This window comes from Fusarium tjaetaba, assembly GCF_013396195.1.
Source record: "Fusarium tjaetaba strain NRRL 66243 chromosome Unknown NRRL66243_c0000330, whole genome shotgun sequence".
NCBI classification, from domain to species: Eukaryota; Fungi; Ascomycota; class Sordariomycetes; order Hypocreales; family Nectriaceae; genus Fusarium; species Fusarium tjaetaba.
In genome coordinates, this window is record NW_023501526.1 from 66,593 (window position 1) to 84,739 (window position 18,147).

At 50.3% G+C, this 18,147-nt stretch overlaps 6 protein-coding genes across 6 annotated transcripts; 3 read left to right on the forward strand and 3 right to left on the reverse strand.

The window, feature by feature from the left end:
* Positions 1 to 545: 545 nt before the first annotated feature.
* FTJAE_12319 (uncharacterized protein) lies at positions 546 to 1,565 on the reverse strand (the record flags this gene model as incomplete). The annotated part of the gene is made up of 1 exon (XM_037345352.1): positions 546 to 1,565. One exon carries the CDS (start codon positions 1,563 to 1,565, stop codon positions 546 to 548), a length of 1,020 nt encoding a protein of 339 aa, XP_037200651.1.
* Positions 1,566 to 2,207: 642 nt separating this feature from the next.
* On the forward strand, positions 2,208 to 5,379 carry FTJAE_12320 (translation initiation factor IF-2; the record flags this gene model as incomplete). The annotated part of the gene is made up of 3 exons (XM_037345354.1): positions 2,208 to 2,233; positions 2,329 to 5,156; positions 5,228 to 5,379. 3 exons carry the CDS (start codon positions 2,208 to 2,210, stop codon positions 5,377 to 5,379), a joined length of 3,006 nt encoding a protein of 1,001 aa, XP_037200652.1.
* Positions 5,380 to 5,653: 274 nt separating this feature from the next.
* Positions 5,654 to 6,850, reverse strand: FTJAE_12321 (pre-rRNA-processing TSR3; the record flags this gene model as incomplete). Its single annotated transcript, XM_037345355.1, has 1 exon — positions 5,654 to 6,850. One exon carries the CDS (start codon positions 6,848 to 6,850, stop codon positions 5,654 to 5,656), a length of 1,197 nt encoding a protein of 398 aa, XP_037200653.1.
* A 1,021-nt stretch (positions 6,851 to 7,871) lies between these two features.
* Positions 7,872 to 9,978, forward strand: FTJAE_12322 (ADP-ribosylation factor-binding protein; the record flags this gene model as incomplete). The annotated part of the gene is made up of 4 exons (XM_037345356.1): positions 7,872 to 8,423; positions 8,482 to 9,175; positions 9,235 to 9,719; positions 9,772 to 9,978. The coding sequence occupies 4 exons, from the start codon at positions 7,872 to 7,874 to the stop codon at positions 9,976 to 9,978; spliced, it is 1,938 nt and encodes a 645-aa protein (XP_037200654.1).
* A 970-nt stretch (positions 9,979 to 10,948) lies between these two features.
* Positions 10,949 to 13,003, reverse strand: FTJAE_12323 (uncharacterized protein; the record flags this gene model as incomplete). Its single annotated transcript, XM_037345357.1, has 2 exons — positions 10,949 to 11,234; positions 11,286 to 13,003. The coding sequence occupies 2 exons, from the start codon at positions 13,001 to 13,003 to the stop codon at positions 10,949 to 10,951; spliced, it is 2,004 nt and encodes a 667-aa protein (XP_037200655.1).
* Positions 13,004 to 16,434: 3,431 nt separating this feature from the next.
* FTJAE_12324 (rhoptry) lies at positions 16,435 to 17,709 on the forward strand (the record flags this gene model as incomplete). The annotated part of the gene is made up of 1 exon (XM_037345358.1): positions 16,435 to 17,709. One exon carries the CDS (start codon positions 16,435 to 16,437, stop codon positions 17,707 to 17,709), a length of 1,275 nt encoding a protein of 424 aa, XP_037200656.1.
* Positions 17,710 to 18,147: the final 438 nt, after the last annotated feature.

An 18,147-nucleotide genomic window follows, 5' to 3' on the forward strand; every position in this document is an offset into this window, starting at 1 on the left:
GCTGAGCCATGCACATTGCTGCCTGGTGTGGCGATTTTGACTTTGTGTTCACCACAGTGGAACCTCAGCGTGAATCAGCCAGCTGCCTGCCAGCTGGACCCCGCGCCCACCATCGTCACCGCAGCCCATACCTTCATTAACGATCACAACAGAGTCTCTTTCAACAGCGGGGGGCCTCTGGGGGTGACTTGGCGGAGTGGTCGAACTCAAGAGTTCTGGGTACGCCCAGAGCTCCTGAGTTCGAACCACACCCGTCAAGGGACCTTACAAACCCCCCTCAGAGACTCTGTATGGCCCCTGGCACCCCTAGTCTGGGGACGCCCAGCCTAGGGAAAGCGACGAGGCCATAAGTGTGAGCAAAGAAGTACCCAAGCGAAAGCAGGGCGCGCAGTAGATCCACCGCTATAGAGTGGGTGCTGGGCGTGTAAGTGTAAGTTAGTTAAATAAAAATAATAATTCTTTTTGACTACTTTGTTTATATTTTTGGAATTGGTCAAAGAGCAAGAAGTGTTGTGTGAATGAAAGAAGTCTGTTCTTCTTAAAAATTATACTCCAACGCTCTTCTTCCAAAGTTCATCAAAATCGATGTTCTCGTTCTCAAACAGCTCCCTGATTCTCTTGGCCGCTGCCTCTTGTTCCTTTGGACCAAACCCGCCCGGTTGTGTCGCTTCGAATTGAACAATCTCAACCCAGCGATAGAACAAGTCCTCCTTTCCAAGCGCAATGAGCACGTCTCGAAATGCAAACACTTGTCGACGTCGCTCATCCTCACTCGACGCACCACTACCGCGCACATCATAAACTATCCAACCGTAGTCAGCGTGGTGGACAAGAACCACGCTCTTGAAGGCCTCAAGTGCAATCTCCTTCTTATCCACCAGGCGATGTGCGAGTATCATGCGTGCCCAATCCAAATCCCAATGGCCATTCATCAAGAGATATCCGGTCTTTTGCTCTTGAAGAATAGGAGACGTGGCATGATTGATGTATGTGAGCAGAATCTTCTTGGAGCCTTCATCCGTAAGCATGTCAGTGAGAGCTTGATCCCATTCTCGGCTTCGACGGACATAAATCTCCTGTTCGCGGAAGCCGACTTGCCATCGCCATTGACAGGGATTACCACGGGCTCTTCCAGCGACAAATTCCACGGGCCAGGGCCAGACAAAGATGAATAGGATGAAATCAATCATCATTGTCCCAGAACGTTTGCCGATCTCCCAGGCAATCTCGGACCACGTTGAGTCTGCAGTGTTCCAGGTGGTTTCGTTGTCGTGGCCCAAACCAGTCATGATGAGCGACCAATACCAGGGGAGAATCCACCACATGCGAAGAACAAAGAGAAGTACAACGACAATGTTCATGCCAACAGGCACGAGGAAGATCTTTCGTTTGAACTCGGCAGGTTTGTTATCAATGTGTGTGACATAGACGTGCTTCTTGTCCAGAGCGTTGATGAAGGGCTCAAGGACCTCAGGGGGCCGCTTGAATGGTGAAGGGGGAGCCTCATTCTTTTTGTCGACGAACTGGGTCGATTTCTGTTTCCCTCCTCTCTTATTCGGCGCCATTCTTGAGCGGATTGACGAGTTTTGGTGATAAAAGGGGTGATATTAGATATTGTGGTCAGAGATATGTAAGTGGGCGGGAGGTGTAAGTTGGAAATCTGTTCTCGAAGGAGTAGAAATCATGTTCGAAATCTTGGTTCCACAAAAGATTCATTGGCTGGATAGGTCCATGGACATAGAGTTGATATTGCAAAAGATGTCTGATGTAATAACTATCAAAAGGAATGACCAAAAGGAGCTTTACCGCTTTGACAGAGAAAATCCAAGTTCCCTCTCCTCGACTACCTAAATTTTGGAATTTTATATCTTCATCTTGGCTCACTAATTGAAGCCCAAAGATAGGTCGATTGGACAAATGACGTCCTTTCAGTATCCGGGCTCTAACTGTGGCGGACAATCCCGGCGCCGAGGGTGCCCGGAGCAGTTGGTAGCCCACTGTGGTCAACTAGAACTCCACTAAGTTTGGATTTCTGCTCTAACTTAGACGAAACTTATAATTAGCACATTCAACTTATTCGGTTGCAAAGCCAATGTCGAAGCAGATTCGCTCCAAATCTGCCAATTCCCCGTCGCGGCAATGTTGAGAGTGCGCACTTTACAGGTTAGTTCTCGACGATCGGTCACTATTTGCAAACGTCTCACACAATGTCCAGAAGCGCGGTAATTCCTACGTATGTGCATTCTGCCGTCACAAACTCTCGCCTAGGGATTCGCAGCCCAGAGATCGCCATGTATCCAGCGTCGGAGCCACAATAACATCAGTTAGAGCCACTCGGCCATCTCCGTGTCACTATCTACGATTATCGGGTGTGCGCGCCTTGTCGACGAGCTCTATACTCCACGGACCGAACGATAATGGCAAGCCGGGAGGCTTCCCAGGTGGTGGTTTTCCTGGAGGGTTTGGAGCTGGATTGGGGTCTTTCGGGGCATTTGCGAACAAACCGTCACCAGATGCTTCGAAGCAAAGCGTTGACTTGCTTCCTCATGAGCTAGAAGCTCGCAAAAAGATGGGATTGCCTTTGAAGAAACCTCCTCCCAAGGTCGAGACTGCCCCCACCCCGCCACCTGTACAAACCAACGTCAAGAAGCCATCAGGCCCCAAGAACGCAAATCCAAACCAAAGCCAGACGAAGAATACACCTCAAGCGAGAGACAAACAGCAACCAAACCGATCGAACAACGGCAACAGCCATTCCAGACAACAGCAACAGCAACAGCAACAGCAACAGCGGGACGCAAAGCCAACAATGCCCCCATCAAACCTGTTGTCAAGCTCAATTCTTGCTGAAGCTTTCAGGACAGATCGCATACCGGCTCCAGTGGCAACGCCCAAGTCATGGTCTGCTAATGAGCATCCCAAGCCGGCTGCACCCGCTTGGGGAGCCTTCAGCGCTCGAAAGGTTGATACTCAAATACCCCTCACCAGCAGAAAAACGGAGGCGAAACCTGCGGAGAGCCAAAACAAGAAAAAATCGCAAAACGTCGCACCAGCGACAGGCCAGGAAGATGGTGAGAGCGTATGGGGCCAGCTGAAGCGCTCCCGCAGGCTGGAAGAAAAGCCAGGCCGCGGGGAGGCCGGTTTCTGGGACGCACTTGAAAGTCGGGTCACAAATATTCGTAGCAGGCCTGGCCCCAGCGGCCAGTACTTGGATGCGCTTCAGGGGGCAGATGGTACGTTACGAGGTGCTCAACAGTCGCAGGAAGATCAAATAAGGCGCAGGTCACGTTTCGAGATGGAGGAAGACGATGTGTCTGATAAGCGGAGAGACAAGAAGGACAAGCGCCCCAAGAATGTTCGTCGGAACGAGGCTGAAGACGATGACTTTGACGAAGATTCAATTCGACGCTGGGAAGCTAGACAACGTAAGAAGGCTGAGAAAGAAGCGAGAAAACGCCTCGAGGAAGCTGCAGAAGCTGCTCCCGTACCCATCTTTCTCCCCGAGTACATTAGCATCTCCAACTTGGCCGGTGCTCTCCAGATCCGTATAGCCGACTTTTTACGTGATCTGGAGTCCATGGGATTCGAGGACCTTACAGAGGAAACCATCATGACTGGTGATACGGCAGCCCTTGTCGCTCAGGAGTACGGCTATGATCCCACAGTGGACACTGGCTCTCAGCGCGACCTACAACCTCGGCCGGCGCCCGAAGATCCGTCAGTATTGCCAAGCAGGCCTCCTGTTGTCACCATTATGGGCCATGTTGATCACGGAAAGACTACTCTTTTGGATTGGCTACGCAAGTCTTCGATTGCTGCTCAGGAGCACGGTGGCATCACACAACACATCGGTGCCTTTGTCGTACAAATGTCATCGGGCAAGCAGATTACCTTCCTTGATACACCAGGTCACGCTGCGTTCTTGTCTATGCGTCAGCGAGGCGCCAATGTCACGGATATTGTGGTGCTGGTCGTGGCTGCTGACGACAGTGTTATGCCACAGACTTTAGAGGCACTGAAGCACGCTACGGCTGCCAAGGTTCCTATCATCGTGGCAATAAACAAGATTGATAAGGAAGACGCTCGAGTGGACCAAGTCAAAGCTGATCTTGCGCGCCATGGCGTTGAAATTGAAGACTATGGCGGTGATGTCCAGGTGGTACCTGTAAGCGGCAAGACGGGTAAGGGCATGCAAGACCTCGAAGAGAACATCGTCACCTTGTCTGAAATCCTCGATGTCCGCGCTGAAGCAGATGGCATGGCTGAGGGTTGGGTTCTAGAATCTAGCATCAAGCAGACTGGCAAGACCGCCACGGTGCTTGTCAAACGAGGAACTCTACGTCTCGGTGATATTATCGTGGCCGGCAAATCATGGGCCAAGATTCGTGGTCTTCGAAACGAAGCCGGTGTCGAGATCCCTGAGGCACCCCCTGGAACTCCTGTCCAGATCCTTGGCTGGCGCGAGCTGCCTGATGCTGGAGAACAAGTTCTCCAGGCGCCTGATGAGGGCAAAGCTAGGACAGCTATCGAGTACCGTGAGGAAATGGCTGAGAGACTGGAGAGCTCCAAGCAACTAGCCGAACAAGAGCAGCGTCAGCGTGAGAAGGAGGCCGCTGAGGAGGCCGCCGCTGCTGCAGAAGCTGAGGGCACTGAAGCAGAGCCTGCGAAGACCGAGCCCGGTATCATCTACCAGAACTTCATTGTCAAAGCTGATGTCGCTGGGTCCGTGGAGGCTGTCTGTGGCACTGTCCAGGAACTCGGAAACAACGAAGTCCAATCCAAGCTCTTACGATCTGGTGTCGGCGCAATTTCCGAATATGACGTTGATCACGCCGCTGCATCCAAGAGTATTATCGTCAACTTCAACATGCCTATCCTTCCTCATATTCGCCAGCGTGCCGAAGAGGCAGGTGTGGGCATCATCGACCACAGCGTTATTTATCACGTTGTCGATGATGTCAAGAGTGCACTGTCGGACCTACTACCACATACTATTACACACAAGGTCCTTGGCGAGGCAGACGTGTTGCAAGTCTTTGGCATCAACGTTAGAAAGAGGGTGCAGAAGAACATCGCCGGTTGCAAGATCCGCAACGGCACTATCAAGCGGACGTCTATGGTTAGGGTTATCCGTGGTGGAGAAGTCGTCTATGATGGTATGTTACGCCTTTCTCCTTTCTACATATTCTGCCTGTCTCTTTACTCCTGATGCTAACTTAATCCACAGGTAAAATCGACACACTCAAGCACGTCAAAAAGGATGTCATGGAGATGGGTAAGGGTACCGAGTGTGGTATCGGTCTCGAAGACTTCCAGGAGCTACAAATCGACGATCAGATCCAGACTTACGAGGTAATCAAGGAAAGGCGAACACTGTAACAACAGAACTGTAAAATAAAATATGTACAAAAGGTGGAAATCAAAAGGTGATCGCTCTCTAAGAAAGGGAGTTGTGTATGAATAGATGCATATACAGACATGGTCTTATGACGAAAGAGCATGCCAACCAAGATTTGGGTGTTGGATAGAGGGACGATATACCAAATTTGAGTGTTTCAATATCGAAAGTTACAATTGCATGACCCCATTCTTTGAGTTGGCGGATAAGTAATGTTGGCTAGAGTTATACGATTTTTGTGTGGTTATGTTCTGCTCAACTTCGAGATGGCGCCCCCACAGCGTTGGATGAGAACGTCCTCGTCGTAATAGTAGCCTGATTACGCTCCTTTTCCAACTTGGCCAAACCAATACGATCAGTCACAGGCGTAGCCTCAATGATGTTATCAAATTCATCGTCGTCGTCGTCATCCTCGCTTCCGCTCCTCTCGTTGTCTGAGTCAGGCTGAACACTAGTATTAGGCTTGAACTGCTGCTGGTGCTGATGTGGGTTGGGAATGGTGGCAGGCTTCTTGTCGTCTTGTTGGTTGGGGTTAGTGAAGGTCTTTGAGGCGAGAACTTTGCGACGAATCTCGGCCATTGTGTCCTCGTCATCTGAGTCGTCAGATATTGCAAAGCGATCCTTTTCCTCCTCCTCTTCTTCTTCTGGCTGAGCTTTAGGGGGCTTCTTGCCAAGATATATACCGTCCACGCTTCCCTCTTCCTCTTGATCACTGTCATCCTCTTCGTCGTCCTCGTCCTCGTCCTCGTCGTCAGAAGATTGAATACGTCTTCGATTGGTATTTCCGCTAGTCCACATATCGTCGTTTCCTTCCTCTCGACTCTCGGCGTATTCCTTCTCCAGTTGCTCCATCCACTCTTCTTCAGTCTTTTTGATCTCGGCCTCATCAGCACACGCAGCATATCGCTTGAGTAAGCTGTGGTTGATCTCGAGGAAAGATGGTCCGTATGAAAATGGGGCAAGAATCTGCTCCGCCCAATCTGAGTGACCACAGATGTAGAAAGCTGCAGCCAGCGCTTCAACACAGTTCAGGCGCCAGGGCTTGCCATAGTTGACCGTATTCGCAGCGACGAGGTACGGCAACAACCGCTCACACTTCCCACCGACTTTGTTCCACTGAACCTCCTGCGTCCTCGCCCAAGAACATTCTACAACAGCAGCGCCGAACTGGTCCATGAGCTCGCGATCGGCGGGGGAGACGGTATGTTTGCCGTTGGGTGTGATGATGACTCCGTTATGGCGTTGGCCGAGATGCAGGTCGCGCATCATTCCAAGCTTCATGAGTTTCTTTCCGGAGCAGCGCTTAGGATCGCAATGACCGAGATCCCAGCATGCGGCTTTGAAAGCTGGGCGCGAGGAACCATCGCCATCATCATCACGGCGGGGTCCTCGTCGCGGGGTTGGGCCTCCCTTTCTACCCTTGGAGGCGAAATCCTTTTTGTGGCGGACCATTTTGGGTGGCTATGGCGAATATTTGATGTTCTATGGTATTGTTCGGAAGGTATGTGTGTGTGTGTATGTGTATGTGTAGTTGATGTCTTGAATGCAAGTAATGCATGGACGTCGAAATTAAATTTTGCCTCCTCCAAAAAGCTATGAATGATCCATTGGGTTGATGAGATTCTCAATGGTGGGGTTGATTGATTCTGTCAGTCAGTGAGGGGCAGCAATGGAACCTGAGGGCACTGAACGCTGGGGTCCCCTAGCACTTGTACCCTTGGGAGGCTACCTATTGAAGGCTTCAGCATTGGATCAACTCCGCTATGACGCCGCTGTAACATGGGCCTGCGGACAAGAGGCAAGAAAACTACCTAAGGATCTTTGATCTTAAGCTCCATAAAGACTTGGGGTACATTAGCAAGAGTTTGGAGTGGTTCGCTGATGAGTTTATTCTGGCATCCTATCTCGACTTATCGTTGTCAACTTAAATAGTCCATTCCTTGACTTAGCTGATTGGCTAGCTTTTTCACTACTGCGCCACAGAGCCACATCTTACTTCTTTACAGGCCTTGAGCACCTACTATCCTGCCATATCATCGTCTTGTCTAGGTACCTTACCTATACAAGTTCAAAGACCATAACAAAGCAAGGCAATATGGCAGGGGAGCCTTTATTTTAAATTGACTACTTAAACTCTTTGCTTCTGTTTCGGGTGACATTAATTGCCGTATCTACTTGTCCTGTTTGTTCTTTCAGGCCGTTTCCGTACGTAGGCTTGCTCCGTATTCGGTCGACCACTGACTGGGCTGGTTGGGCTACCAGGACAGGAGCTCCCCGCCAGACTCCAAGGGTCGGGTGGTACTGGACTCCGTCCATTAGTTAGTACCTACCTAGGTCCCGTCCAGTTGACCAGCTCACCCTTCTATCAACGTAGCACTACCTCGCACTCGTTGCCCTCGACCGACGCGCGCACGCAAAATATCGCGAATAACATCGTCATTTTGTGTGTGCATATCAGTATTTCATATTCACAATGGAAGCCGCTTCTGCACGCGCGGCGGCTCGCGATCGTTGGGGCGATCTGCCATCATCTGGCCGAACCCCCTCCCAGCTCCAGCGCTTCATCCAGGCTGCCTGCAGTCCCGAGAACTACGAACCCAACCTCGCCCTCAATCTCGAGATCGCCGACCTTATAAACTCAAAGAAGGGAACTGCTCCTCGTGAGGCCGCTACTGCAATCGTCAACTACATCAATCATCGCAACCCCAACGTGGCTCTGCTCGCCCTGGGCCTTCTTGACATATGTGTTAAAAACTGCGGATACCCCTTTCACCTACAAATCGGCACAAAGGAGTTCCTCAATGAGCTCGTCAGGAGGTTTCCCGAACGGCCGCCAATGCGCCCTACACGAGTCCAGGCTAAAATCCTCGAGGCGATCGAGGAATGGCGAGGGACGATATGCGAAACGAGCCGATACAAGGAGGATCTAGGATTTATTAGGGACATGCACCGATTACTGAGCTATAAAGGATACGTCTTTCCTGAAGTGCGGAGAGAGGATGCTGCTGTATTGAACCCCAGTGATGTAAGTTGGTCGGTCCCCTTCTGCATGATATGTGTCCCGTACTGAACAGATCATGTAGAACCTCAAGTCCGCTGAAGAAATGGAAGAGGAAGAGCGAGAGGCGCAATCAGCTAAACTTCAGGAACTCATTCGTCGCGGTACCCCCGAGGATCTCCAAGAAGCCAACCGACTTATGAAGATCATGGCTGGCTACGATACACGGTCAAAGACCGACTACCGCGCAAAGGCTGCTGAGGAGGTTGCCAAGATCCAGGCTAAGGCGCGGTTACTAGAGGAGCGACTCGACTCCTTCAAGGAGGGCGACAAGATGGAAGACGGTGATGTCTTCAGCGAATTGGCTGCTGCCCTACAGAGCGCCCAGCCCAAGATCCAGAAGATGTGTGAAGAGGAATCTGACGACCACGAGGCTGTCGCCAAGCTGCTTGAGATCAACGACAGCATACATCGAACAGCAGAGCGGTATAAGCTGATGAAGAAGGGTGATATAGAGGGTGCCGCCAAGGTTGCCGCCGGTGGTCCTCCCCCCTCAGCCGCAGGAGCTACAGCATCGTCTTCAAGCGCAGCGAACGAGCTGTCTCTCATCGACTTCGATGTTGATGCCAGCAGTAATGGTGCTCAGTCAAGCAATGCCGCTGCACCTTCTGCGAGCGCCGGAGGCCTTGAGAATGACCTCCTCGGCCTAGATATTGGCGGAGAGTCGAGCAGTTTCGGGCAAGGCGGCGGTATTGCTCTGGGCTTTGGCGCAAACCAAAGTAGGTTGCCGACATAAACTTCCCATGCCCTATTACTACACTATACTAATGCTTACCAGATATTCCTGGGCCTGCGTTATTATCTTCCATGACTCAGGACAACTCTACCCGAGGTCAAGTTTCAACTCCAACTCCTCCCCCCTTTTCACAATTCGCCTCCTTCTCACAGCCCGTCTCTCAATCGACGACACCTCAGCCTCACTTTCAGCAGCAGCCTCCTCCCCCATCGCAGCCCGCCTCTGATCCATTCGCTATTCTGGGTGCTGGCAACTTTAACTCTCAACGCGCATCTCCTGCGCCCCCTCAACCACAACCCGCTGCTACAGCAAATGATGATGACGAGTGGAACTTCTCCTCTGCTTTACCCCCAGAGCCAAGCAAGCCCAAGGAGCATCAGGCTGTTGTGAGCAACACAAATGTGAAGATTGAGATGATAGCCAGACGAGCACCTGGCAATGAGAACGCTATTAACATCGTCTTTGCCTTTTCCAACAACGTGACACAGCCCATCGGCGAACTTCACTTCCAGCTCGCCGTCACAAAGGTAAGCATACCCTTCCTGTTTGCTGAAATGGCATGAACTGACATAAACTCAGGGCTACGAACTTCAACTCAAGCCTCAGACTGGTCGCGATCTTGCCCCCCAGCAAAATCGTGGCATAACGCAGGAGGTGCAGATCTGGCACGCGGGCAACCGCGCTCAAAAAGTCACAAGCGCCAAGTTGCGGTGGCGTGCCTCATACAAGACCGGCGAACAAACCGTCAACGAGATGGGCGAGGTCAACGAGTTCAGCCTCGCATAAGGACAGTGGTTTGCTTCCTGGGATAGAGGTAGGCAGTATATGCAGGAAGTAGGTGAAAGAGTGGGATGGGGATTCTAAGAAGGGTTGAAGGACTACTTTCTCGTTTGTTTGTCTGTATGGACTGGAGCATAGGACAGAAGAGAAAAAGCGAGACAGCGGATGCTTTCTGGTTTGTCAAGCGGGCAGCTAGTTGCTTGGAATGATTTGCGTGTTGTGATGGTGACAGGTTTCTTCGCAAACTTGAGACGTCGGAGAATACATTTGGATTCGGATCATGAATGACAGAAACTCGTTCACGACGAGCCACTATTAGAAGTCCAAGTTTTAAAAAGGATCTGGGTTGCCAGGGCAAATTATATGGCAAAGCGCAATTTTGATATAGGCTCGTTATTGCTATAGTCATCAGACCATCCTCTTTTTACAATTGTTCAACTCCAACTCTAACATCTAATACCGCTGAACTAGTCCTCTCTTGCGGGAAGTGCCCGAATGGTCGTGACGCCTTGCCTGGCTATTCTGCTTTCAAAAGCCACCATTGTCTGAGGGCGAATTATCAATCATCTCTGGTCTTTTCTTGCTTCATCACCGGGGCCACCCATGTGCCATCCCTCTGCAAGCATGTAAACCAGGTAAACGCCTGTAATCCCACAAACAAATCTCTGACACACCAATACTCCCACAAATTTGGAAACCGCATAAGGAGGTCATGCCGGACCATCCATGATCCGCAAAACAATCGATTAGATTGCAAAACAAAAGAAAGAAATGGGGAGGACTCGGGATTCCCAGTGTTGATAGTTGTGGGCGGTGTATACTGCCATAGCGCGACGACAGAAGGTTAAGTGTGCTGAGTTGTAGGTGTGGCACACCTTTTGTTCGAATGTTGTTTCTCTTTTCAAGAGTGTTACGCTTAGCGCCGGCGTCCAAGATTATATGGCGGGCGAGGACCATTAGCAGATGACGAAGGATCCTAAGCCCCTAACTCGCTCACAGCAAAGGATGGCGTGGTTGGGTTTAGTGAGTAGCCACCATGGGTAGGTGTCTTGGCCATTTGAGCCATTGTTTCGCGCTCAGCCTTCTCGCGCTCCCGTTGTGCCTTCTCCTGCTTAGTGATACGGGGTTTTCGGGTGACAGAGCCACCTCGAGATCCAGGTCCTCCGCCGCGGCCGCTGCCTGCCCCGCCTCTGGTCGACGCACCTCTTCCACCACCTCTGCTACCTCTTCCACCCCGTCCGCGCTTAGGGGGACCATCATGGCTATTACTTGTTATTGCTTGATCACATAAGACAAAAAAGGAAGATACATACCCAGCAGCTGGCTTCTCGACCTCAGGTACAAGAGGGCCAGAGTAGACAAAGAATCCGTCACGGCTTGCCGCCGCCTGAGCTTCCCATAGGAGCTCTGAATCATCGACAAAATCATCATCAACATCGTACTGATCCTCCTTGAAATTACGCTTCTTCTTGGGCTTAGCCTGAGCATCAGGGCCGCTGGTCGCGCCGTTGTCGGGGTTGCTAGCCTCGGCATCGGAGAGATCGACGGACATTTCATCACCAGATTCGCGGCCCGATTCCGCCTTTTCTAGAGAGGCAGCCGCCGCGGCGATACGAGCCTTGCGGTCTCGGTTGGCAGCCAGGCGAGGGTGAAGAGCATCCCACCCGTACCGATCCTCAGCCATGCGCATAAAATTGACATATCTGTTTGTCTCGCCGGGCTGGATAGGTATACTGAGAACAATGGTTGGGGCCTGGGCTTCTTCGCCTGGCTTAGCTCGGCCAAAGTCGAGGATCGAACGGCCTTCGCTTTCTCCCATATCATCGAGCGTGTCAGTCTTTGGCGTGGAAACTCCAGTGTGAGGCTTCTGTTTTGGCGATGACTTCTTGATAGGGCCATTGGAAATAGTGGTGAAGTTAGACTCTTTGATGACTGGCCTTTGAACGGGTGGCGGTGGAGGAGGTGGATCCTTCTTTGGTTCCTGCACTGGTGGTCGCGAAGAAGGAGTTGGTGTCAATATGTCGCGAGGGTCTTTGGATGGTGATGGTGGTTGAGATGGTTCATGTGCCTGGAAGCGAGGCTGGTTCGAGGGTGGCTGATATGGACTGCGTGATTCATTCCCACCAAGGAGGCTAGCAATGGTTGGCGATCGATTAGGCATCTGAGAAGCAGCTCTTGGTGAACCAGAAGTAGAGGGGTAAGGGCTATGAGAAACCATTGTCTCACGAACAGGATCGTAGTTACCGCGGATAGGATCGTAGCTTTGACCACTGGTACGAACAGGTATAGAGGTAGAGCTATTATGCTGAGACTGAGGTGGTTGAGACTGAGGTTGAGACTGTGGTCGTTCTATAGGCGTATCCGAATTTAGTATGTTCTGCATAAAGTGTTCACGCTTCAACATCTTTGGTGAATAACGTTGTTCGGGCTGATGTGATGAAGACGATGTTTGACGGTTATGATGAGCAGGTGACAATGCTGATACATGGGAGACATCCGACATGAGTCCCTGGCCGGCGGATGATGCAGCTGCGGCAAGAGACTTTGAATCTCCCGGGATTTCACTCTCGCCGTCTGCAGGGGCAATCTTTCTCTTGCGTGGCAATGCTGGCGCATTAGGATCGCGAGGTTTCCTAGGCTTTCGAGCAGCCTTTGCTGCATCGGCACCGTCCGAAGTTCGAGGTTTCACAATGGTACCAGGTTTGCGTCCGGGCTTCTTACGCGGCACACCTGCAGCGGTTAATTGAACCCATTGGTTGTCGACAAGTGCGTATCGTCGGGGGGGGCCTGTGCCTGATTGGGGCGGCATAGGCGGTGGAGGGCGTTCGCTATGATTCTGGTGGCCGATGTGTTGATATTGGCCATCGCTGGAAACGACGACGATCTCGTCATAGTCTTGCGGTGCTCGGCTACCGGATCCATTTCGTGATGGCGAACCAGGTTCTGACAGCGATCCGGAAGGAGGCGATGATAGTTCGCCGGCCGATGAGTCGTATCGTGACATAGACGTGTCGGCGCCTGTAGCAGCCATGCTGGGGTGTAGAAAGGTAACGAATAGCCTCGTGCAGCGCGTATTACAAGATTGTGAATGGAAACACCAATACAGGCGGTTATTGCATGTGACAAATTGATTGCCAAAATTGGAAACAGGGGATATTAATACTGGAAGCGGGCAAAGGAACCTCGCATTTGCAGCATCAAAACCCAAGGATCAGATAAGTCGTCGCGTAGGGCAAGGCTGTGATTCAAACCATCAAATGTCGATAAAGGCAACGAATAGCGGTCGACGGTTGGTAGTGAGTGGTACACGCTAAATGGCACCGAAATGCAGCGTCAAAGCGAGTACCAGGTACAGCGAATAGAAATGCCTGGATCTGTGGCGTGCGGGCCTCGTCAGAAACGGAATGGTTGCAAGCGGGAAAGCGTCCAGTCGGAGAGTGACGAGGTGAAACGAGCTGTGAGTGGCCAGAATGTGGAGTGCAGGTGCGGGCGGTGGAGCAGGTCGAATCTCTGAATAGCCTCAAGATCTCGAGTTGGGAAACCACTTTGGCAGTGAACGCAGCCTTCCAGGAGGAAAAAGGGAGCCGACTGCGGGGTACACGTCGCTTGGAGGACGTCAAGAGGTACTGCTACACCAGGCGCAGAAAATAACAACAATTTGGAGATGATTAAGATGTGCGAATAGTGTCAAATTGATGAAATCTGACGGATTCGACGATAAAATCCACTGGTGGTTGTTGAGAAAAATATGTGGGAGGTGGATGTTTGAGTGAGGGAGAGGAGGGAAAGAAGGGAAGAAAAGGGAGGAGAAATGAGATGGGGATGGCTACGTTTTTTTTCGGGGCGACGACAACATTTCTTATTTTCCAGGCCAGGAAGGAGAAAAACGGGGCAGGCCAACAGCTTCTCTTGTTGCCAGCAGCTAAATAAGAATGCTACGACTCGGAAACAACAAGAACGACGAGACGAGACGAGACAGACAAGGCACGAGGTACGGTACGAGAAGAAACGAGCGAGGGGGGGAATGGGAGGAGGGGGCGGGCCATGACAAGCATCACCAGAAGAAAGTGAACCAAAGGGAAAGGTAAAAGGGAAAGGACAAAAGGGAAATTGTATTAAACCGCCGAGGGGCGTGGCTAACTCGAGAACAACCAAACTAATGAATGAGATGGGACTCAAAATAGGCATCGACAACACCAGGGAACCAGCCAAGTTGACGGTGATAGGGGGTCTACCAAGTAATTAGGTCATGCCATGGCATTGGATGCTGGGGACAGTACAGTACAGAGTCAAATTCATCAGAGGGAGCAAGTGAAAAGAGCCAGTAGACCCGAGCTTAGCGGGGGGGGAGAATGAGTAAGATGTAAGTTAATGGTAGACTCAAAAAGACATGCATAGGCGGACGTGATAGAGAAAACAGACTTCCATGCCCGTTGACGCACGGATACTTTTTTTCTTTAGAGTAAAGGTAAAGAAAGGTAAAGGTACCGACCGACTCAGATTCCATGTGTAACATCCGTAGAACATGACAGGGGGGTCGGGTCAGCTTTCGCAGGTGAGCTGAGGGGGTAAGAAAAGGGAAGACTTTGAATAAATTAAAGTGTCATTTCATAGTGGAAATCTGGCATGGTACCTGATCAAGTATTTTTGACACCCCAATTCAAGCGCTGGAGCTTTTCTTACTCTCCAGGGGCGAGGTTCCATTCTTAGGTACTCTAGGTAGCGTGGGGAAAACTGCATGCCTGCAGTGGACTGTGGACTCCAGGATTATCTCTGGGCTTGTGACATGTATCCTTTTGTACTACCCCCAGAGGCTATATCTTGCAACACGTCATTTATCCGCTCACCTCTCAACTGCAACAGTCATACAAAAACAAGCAATAATGACCTCGTGATATTGATCAATTCGTTCAGAGTCAGTGATCAATTTTGACTAATCACCTTCTTGCCTAGTGACAAAATACCCCAGTTCCAGCCCAGCCCATCGCAGCGATGAACAGGTCCCCTTGAATGGTGTGGACCATCTCATCCCGAAACCAGAAACGTTGATCCAAGCTTAGGCGCGGTACGTCGACAGGGATCCGACGCGGCTGCAGTAATGGCTGCATCAGCCACAAGTTTGTTTTTTCCGGGCAAGGTACTATTTTAATGTGGCTTTTTTGTGTAATTTGTTGATTGATCTTTTCTCAATGTTATGTTCTGAATTGCCTCCCTGCTTACAATTTGAAGCTGGTGCAAATATGTATCACCATTTACTTCAGAGTGACTGTTTGTGATTTCATTATATTAATGCTCCTAATTATTACTCTCTGGGTGTTTCCAACGTCATTCGGTCACCAACTAATGCGGCAGGGATTGAAACTCTACACGGCACTTTTCTCCATACTGTACGCCATAAATAAGGTAGTGTACCTATCATCAACTGTTGCCTGTTTGAACTCAGAGCTTAATTATGCCCTTGGGGATCGTTGAAAGTAGACAGAATAGGCGCCAATTGTGTCTTTTGCCATTGATAATCAGGTTCTATTCATTCCACTCATTCCGACCACGTCGACTTTGACTCCACCAGATTTTCATAAGCATTCATTTCCTGACGACTACCGAAAATACAAACACGGAAAAGTTCAGCAGACTAAATAGGGGTGCGTAGTCAACGCTCCAGATCTCGTGATGCTTGCTTTGTCACAAATAAATTGCACCGAGTAACAACCAGAAAACATAACGATTAAAAGCCACAAATTACAGTCTGGGCGTGGTGCTGTGGCACAATTGTTCTGGAACTCAAGAGGAACGAGAATCGATCGGCGCTAATGCACCGCTATCCTTGTCCAATCTGTGGCGGTGCGACATACCCTCACAATTAAAATCGTATGTCTCAAGAAATGAAACTCAAAAGCCCTGTTTCAATGATGATAAATGCATATTCAATATATTGTAAATTCTTTTGAGGGCGGGGGAGACTTCATAAAAGGGTCAAGTCTTTTCTTTCTTTTCTTTCTTTAAATTGGCAGGGTTTTCTTCTTATTTGCACAGTAATTACAGAACGATCAATAGAGGAAAATCGGGGACAGAAGATCGAATTTCCAATTCTCGGTACCTCTTACGTGTCATAAAGTGTTTTCGCCTGATTAAATACATCCACTACGGAGTATCAACTCACGCTACTTCGCCCTTTTATGAATAGGACTTTAGTATAACTTGATTATTTTGTGTTTTATCTTGTCTATTCTGGGAAGCTTCCATTAGCATTGGTATTTCCTCTCATGTTGAATCCAGGTCATTCAAATCCTTGCACGTGGCACATTCAAACAAACGCGCTACTGGAAGTGGGGTCACACAAGGCCCCTGACCCACTAGCATTTCTCCGCGGTTCTCTCCACTGACTAAGGATAAAAAAAAGACGTCAGATCAAAGGTCGAGAGACATCTCGTCCGTACTGACTGCATATACAGCATCACCAAAATGGATCCGACACTTTTGATCAACGACATCGTCGAGCACGATACTTCCACGAAGAAGCCCGTTGAGTTTAGCGACCTGCCTATATCCTCTACCGGCTTTCCTCAACATAAAAGAAGATGGAAGACCTCCGCTTTCAAGCAGAAGCGCGCCGAAGCGGCCGGGGCAACCGTGTCTGCCGAACATCCTAAGGCTGGAAACTCATCTCAAGCTTCGTCTTCAGATGTAGACTTCAAGGCTGTTGAGAGACAACGCATAGACCAGGAGAACCAGCAGAAGATTGCAAACATGACACCCGCCGAGATCGCTCAAGCCCAAGAAGATATCATGAACGGCTTGAACCCAGCTCTCATTCAAAGATTGCTATCGCGGGCCAATATCGAGGAGCCTACTGGTCCCTCGCCTTTTGATGCACCAAACCCAGAGAAACAAGAAGAAACCCAAGACCCGCCACCTACGATTAAAGTCGAAGACACTGCCACGAACGAAACACTGGAGAGCACCCCAGCGACTAAACCACACACTCACGAGGCCTCAATAGAACCGGCATCGGAAAGTTCCCCTTCAGTTTCCCAAGTACGTTCAACGAAAAAGGTATCGGATCACTACGATGAGGACAAAGCCCCGGCGCAAATACCACCCGATCTATTTCCTATCACCGACCAACCCAAGTCGGTTCATTTTCCTGTACCGCCAGCTTTGGCCGATCTCGACCCTTCCGACCCGAATTTCTTAGAATCGCTGCACAAGAAATACTTTCCCAATCTACCCGCCGATCCTAGCAAGCTCGCGTGGATGGCACCCATCCCTACCGAGGACAGTCCGGCTGACAAAGACTCTTCATACTACCCGCACCCTGAGATCGCTGTTAATGCTCTGCGCTTCGACTTCCAGGGCCGATTCTTATCGCCAAGAGTCAGCCGATCCATTCCTTCGTCGAAGGGTTTACACCACCATGGCGACGCCCCAGAGGCTGCAGGATACACAATTGCGGAGTTAGCTCATCTTGCCAGAAGTGCTGTTCCTGCGCAAAGATGTATGGCTTTCCAGACATTAGGGAGAATTCTCTATCGTCTTGGACTCGGTGAGTGGGGTAAGAGTGAGGATCACCCTATTGCTATGGGAATATGGGCAGCTATCAAGAAGGGAAGGGTTCTCGATAGCTTGACTGAGGCTGCTATGACTGAAGGCGGTCATCGAGGAAGCCGAGTCTACGCTACTGAAGCTTTATGGCTATTTGAGAAGGGTGGCTGGAAGGAGAAATTTAAGGGCAGGTGATCGTGCCATTCCCCGTTATATAGGAGGTTGATTGTTTGACCATTTCACGATAATGAGACAGCAAAGTACAACTCGTGTTTTAGAGGAATAGCACCGTGTCTGGTGTTGGAAGAGCTCGGCACATGCAGGCTCGTTGGTCCGGTTTATTGACAGCATCAGTGCCATAAACTCGGCTTGTTAAGGCCAATTGGTGCCACGTAGCCATGATAATGAAAGTTGTAGCAGGCTTGGCTCAGACCATGCATTCTTTGAGGAATAACAGAGTCGCTTACTTTGTTTTGGGTGGTAATTCACGTAATAGAAGCTTAACCAGGCGTAAGGGGTAGGTTGACGCAATACATTGTCACAAATGTTTATCAGAGGTACCACAGACAGACCTTGCATACCACTAAAAGGGGAACTATATGGTTGATGGCGTGACTGTAGCCATTGATAGCA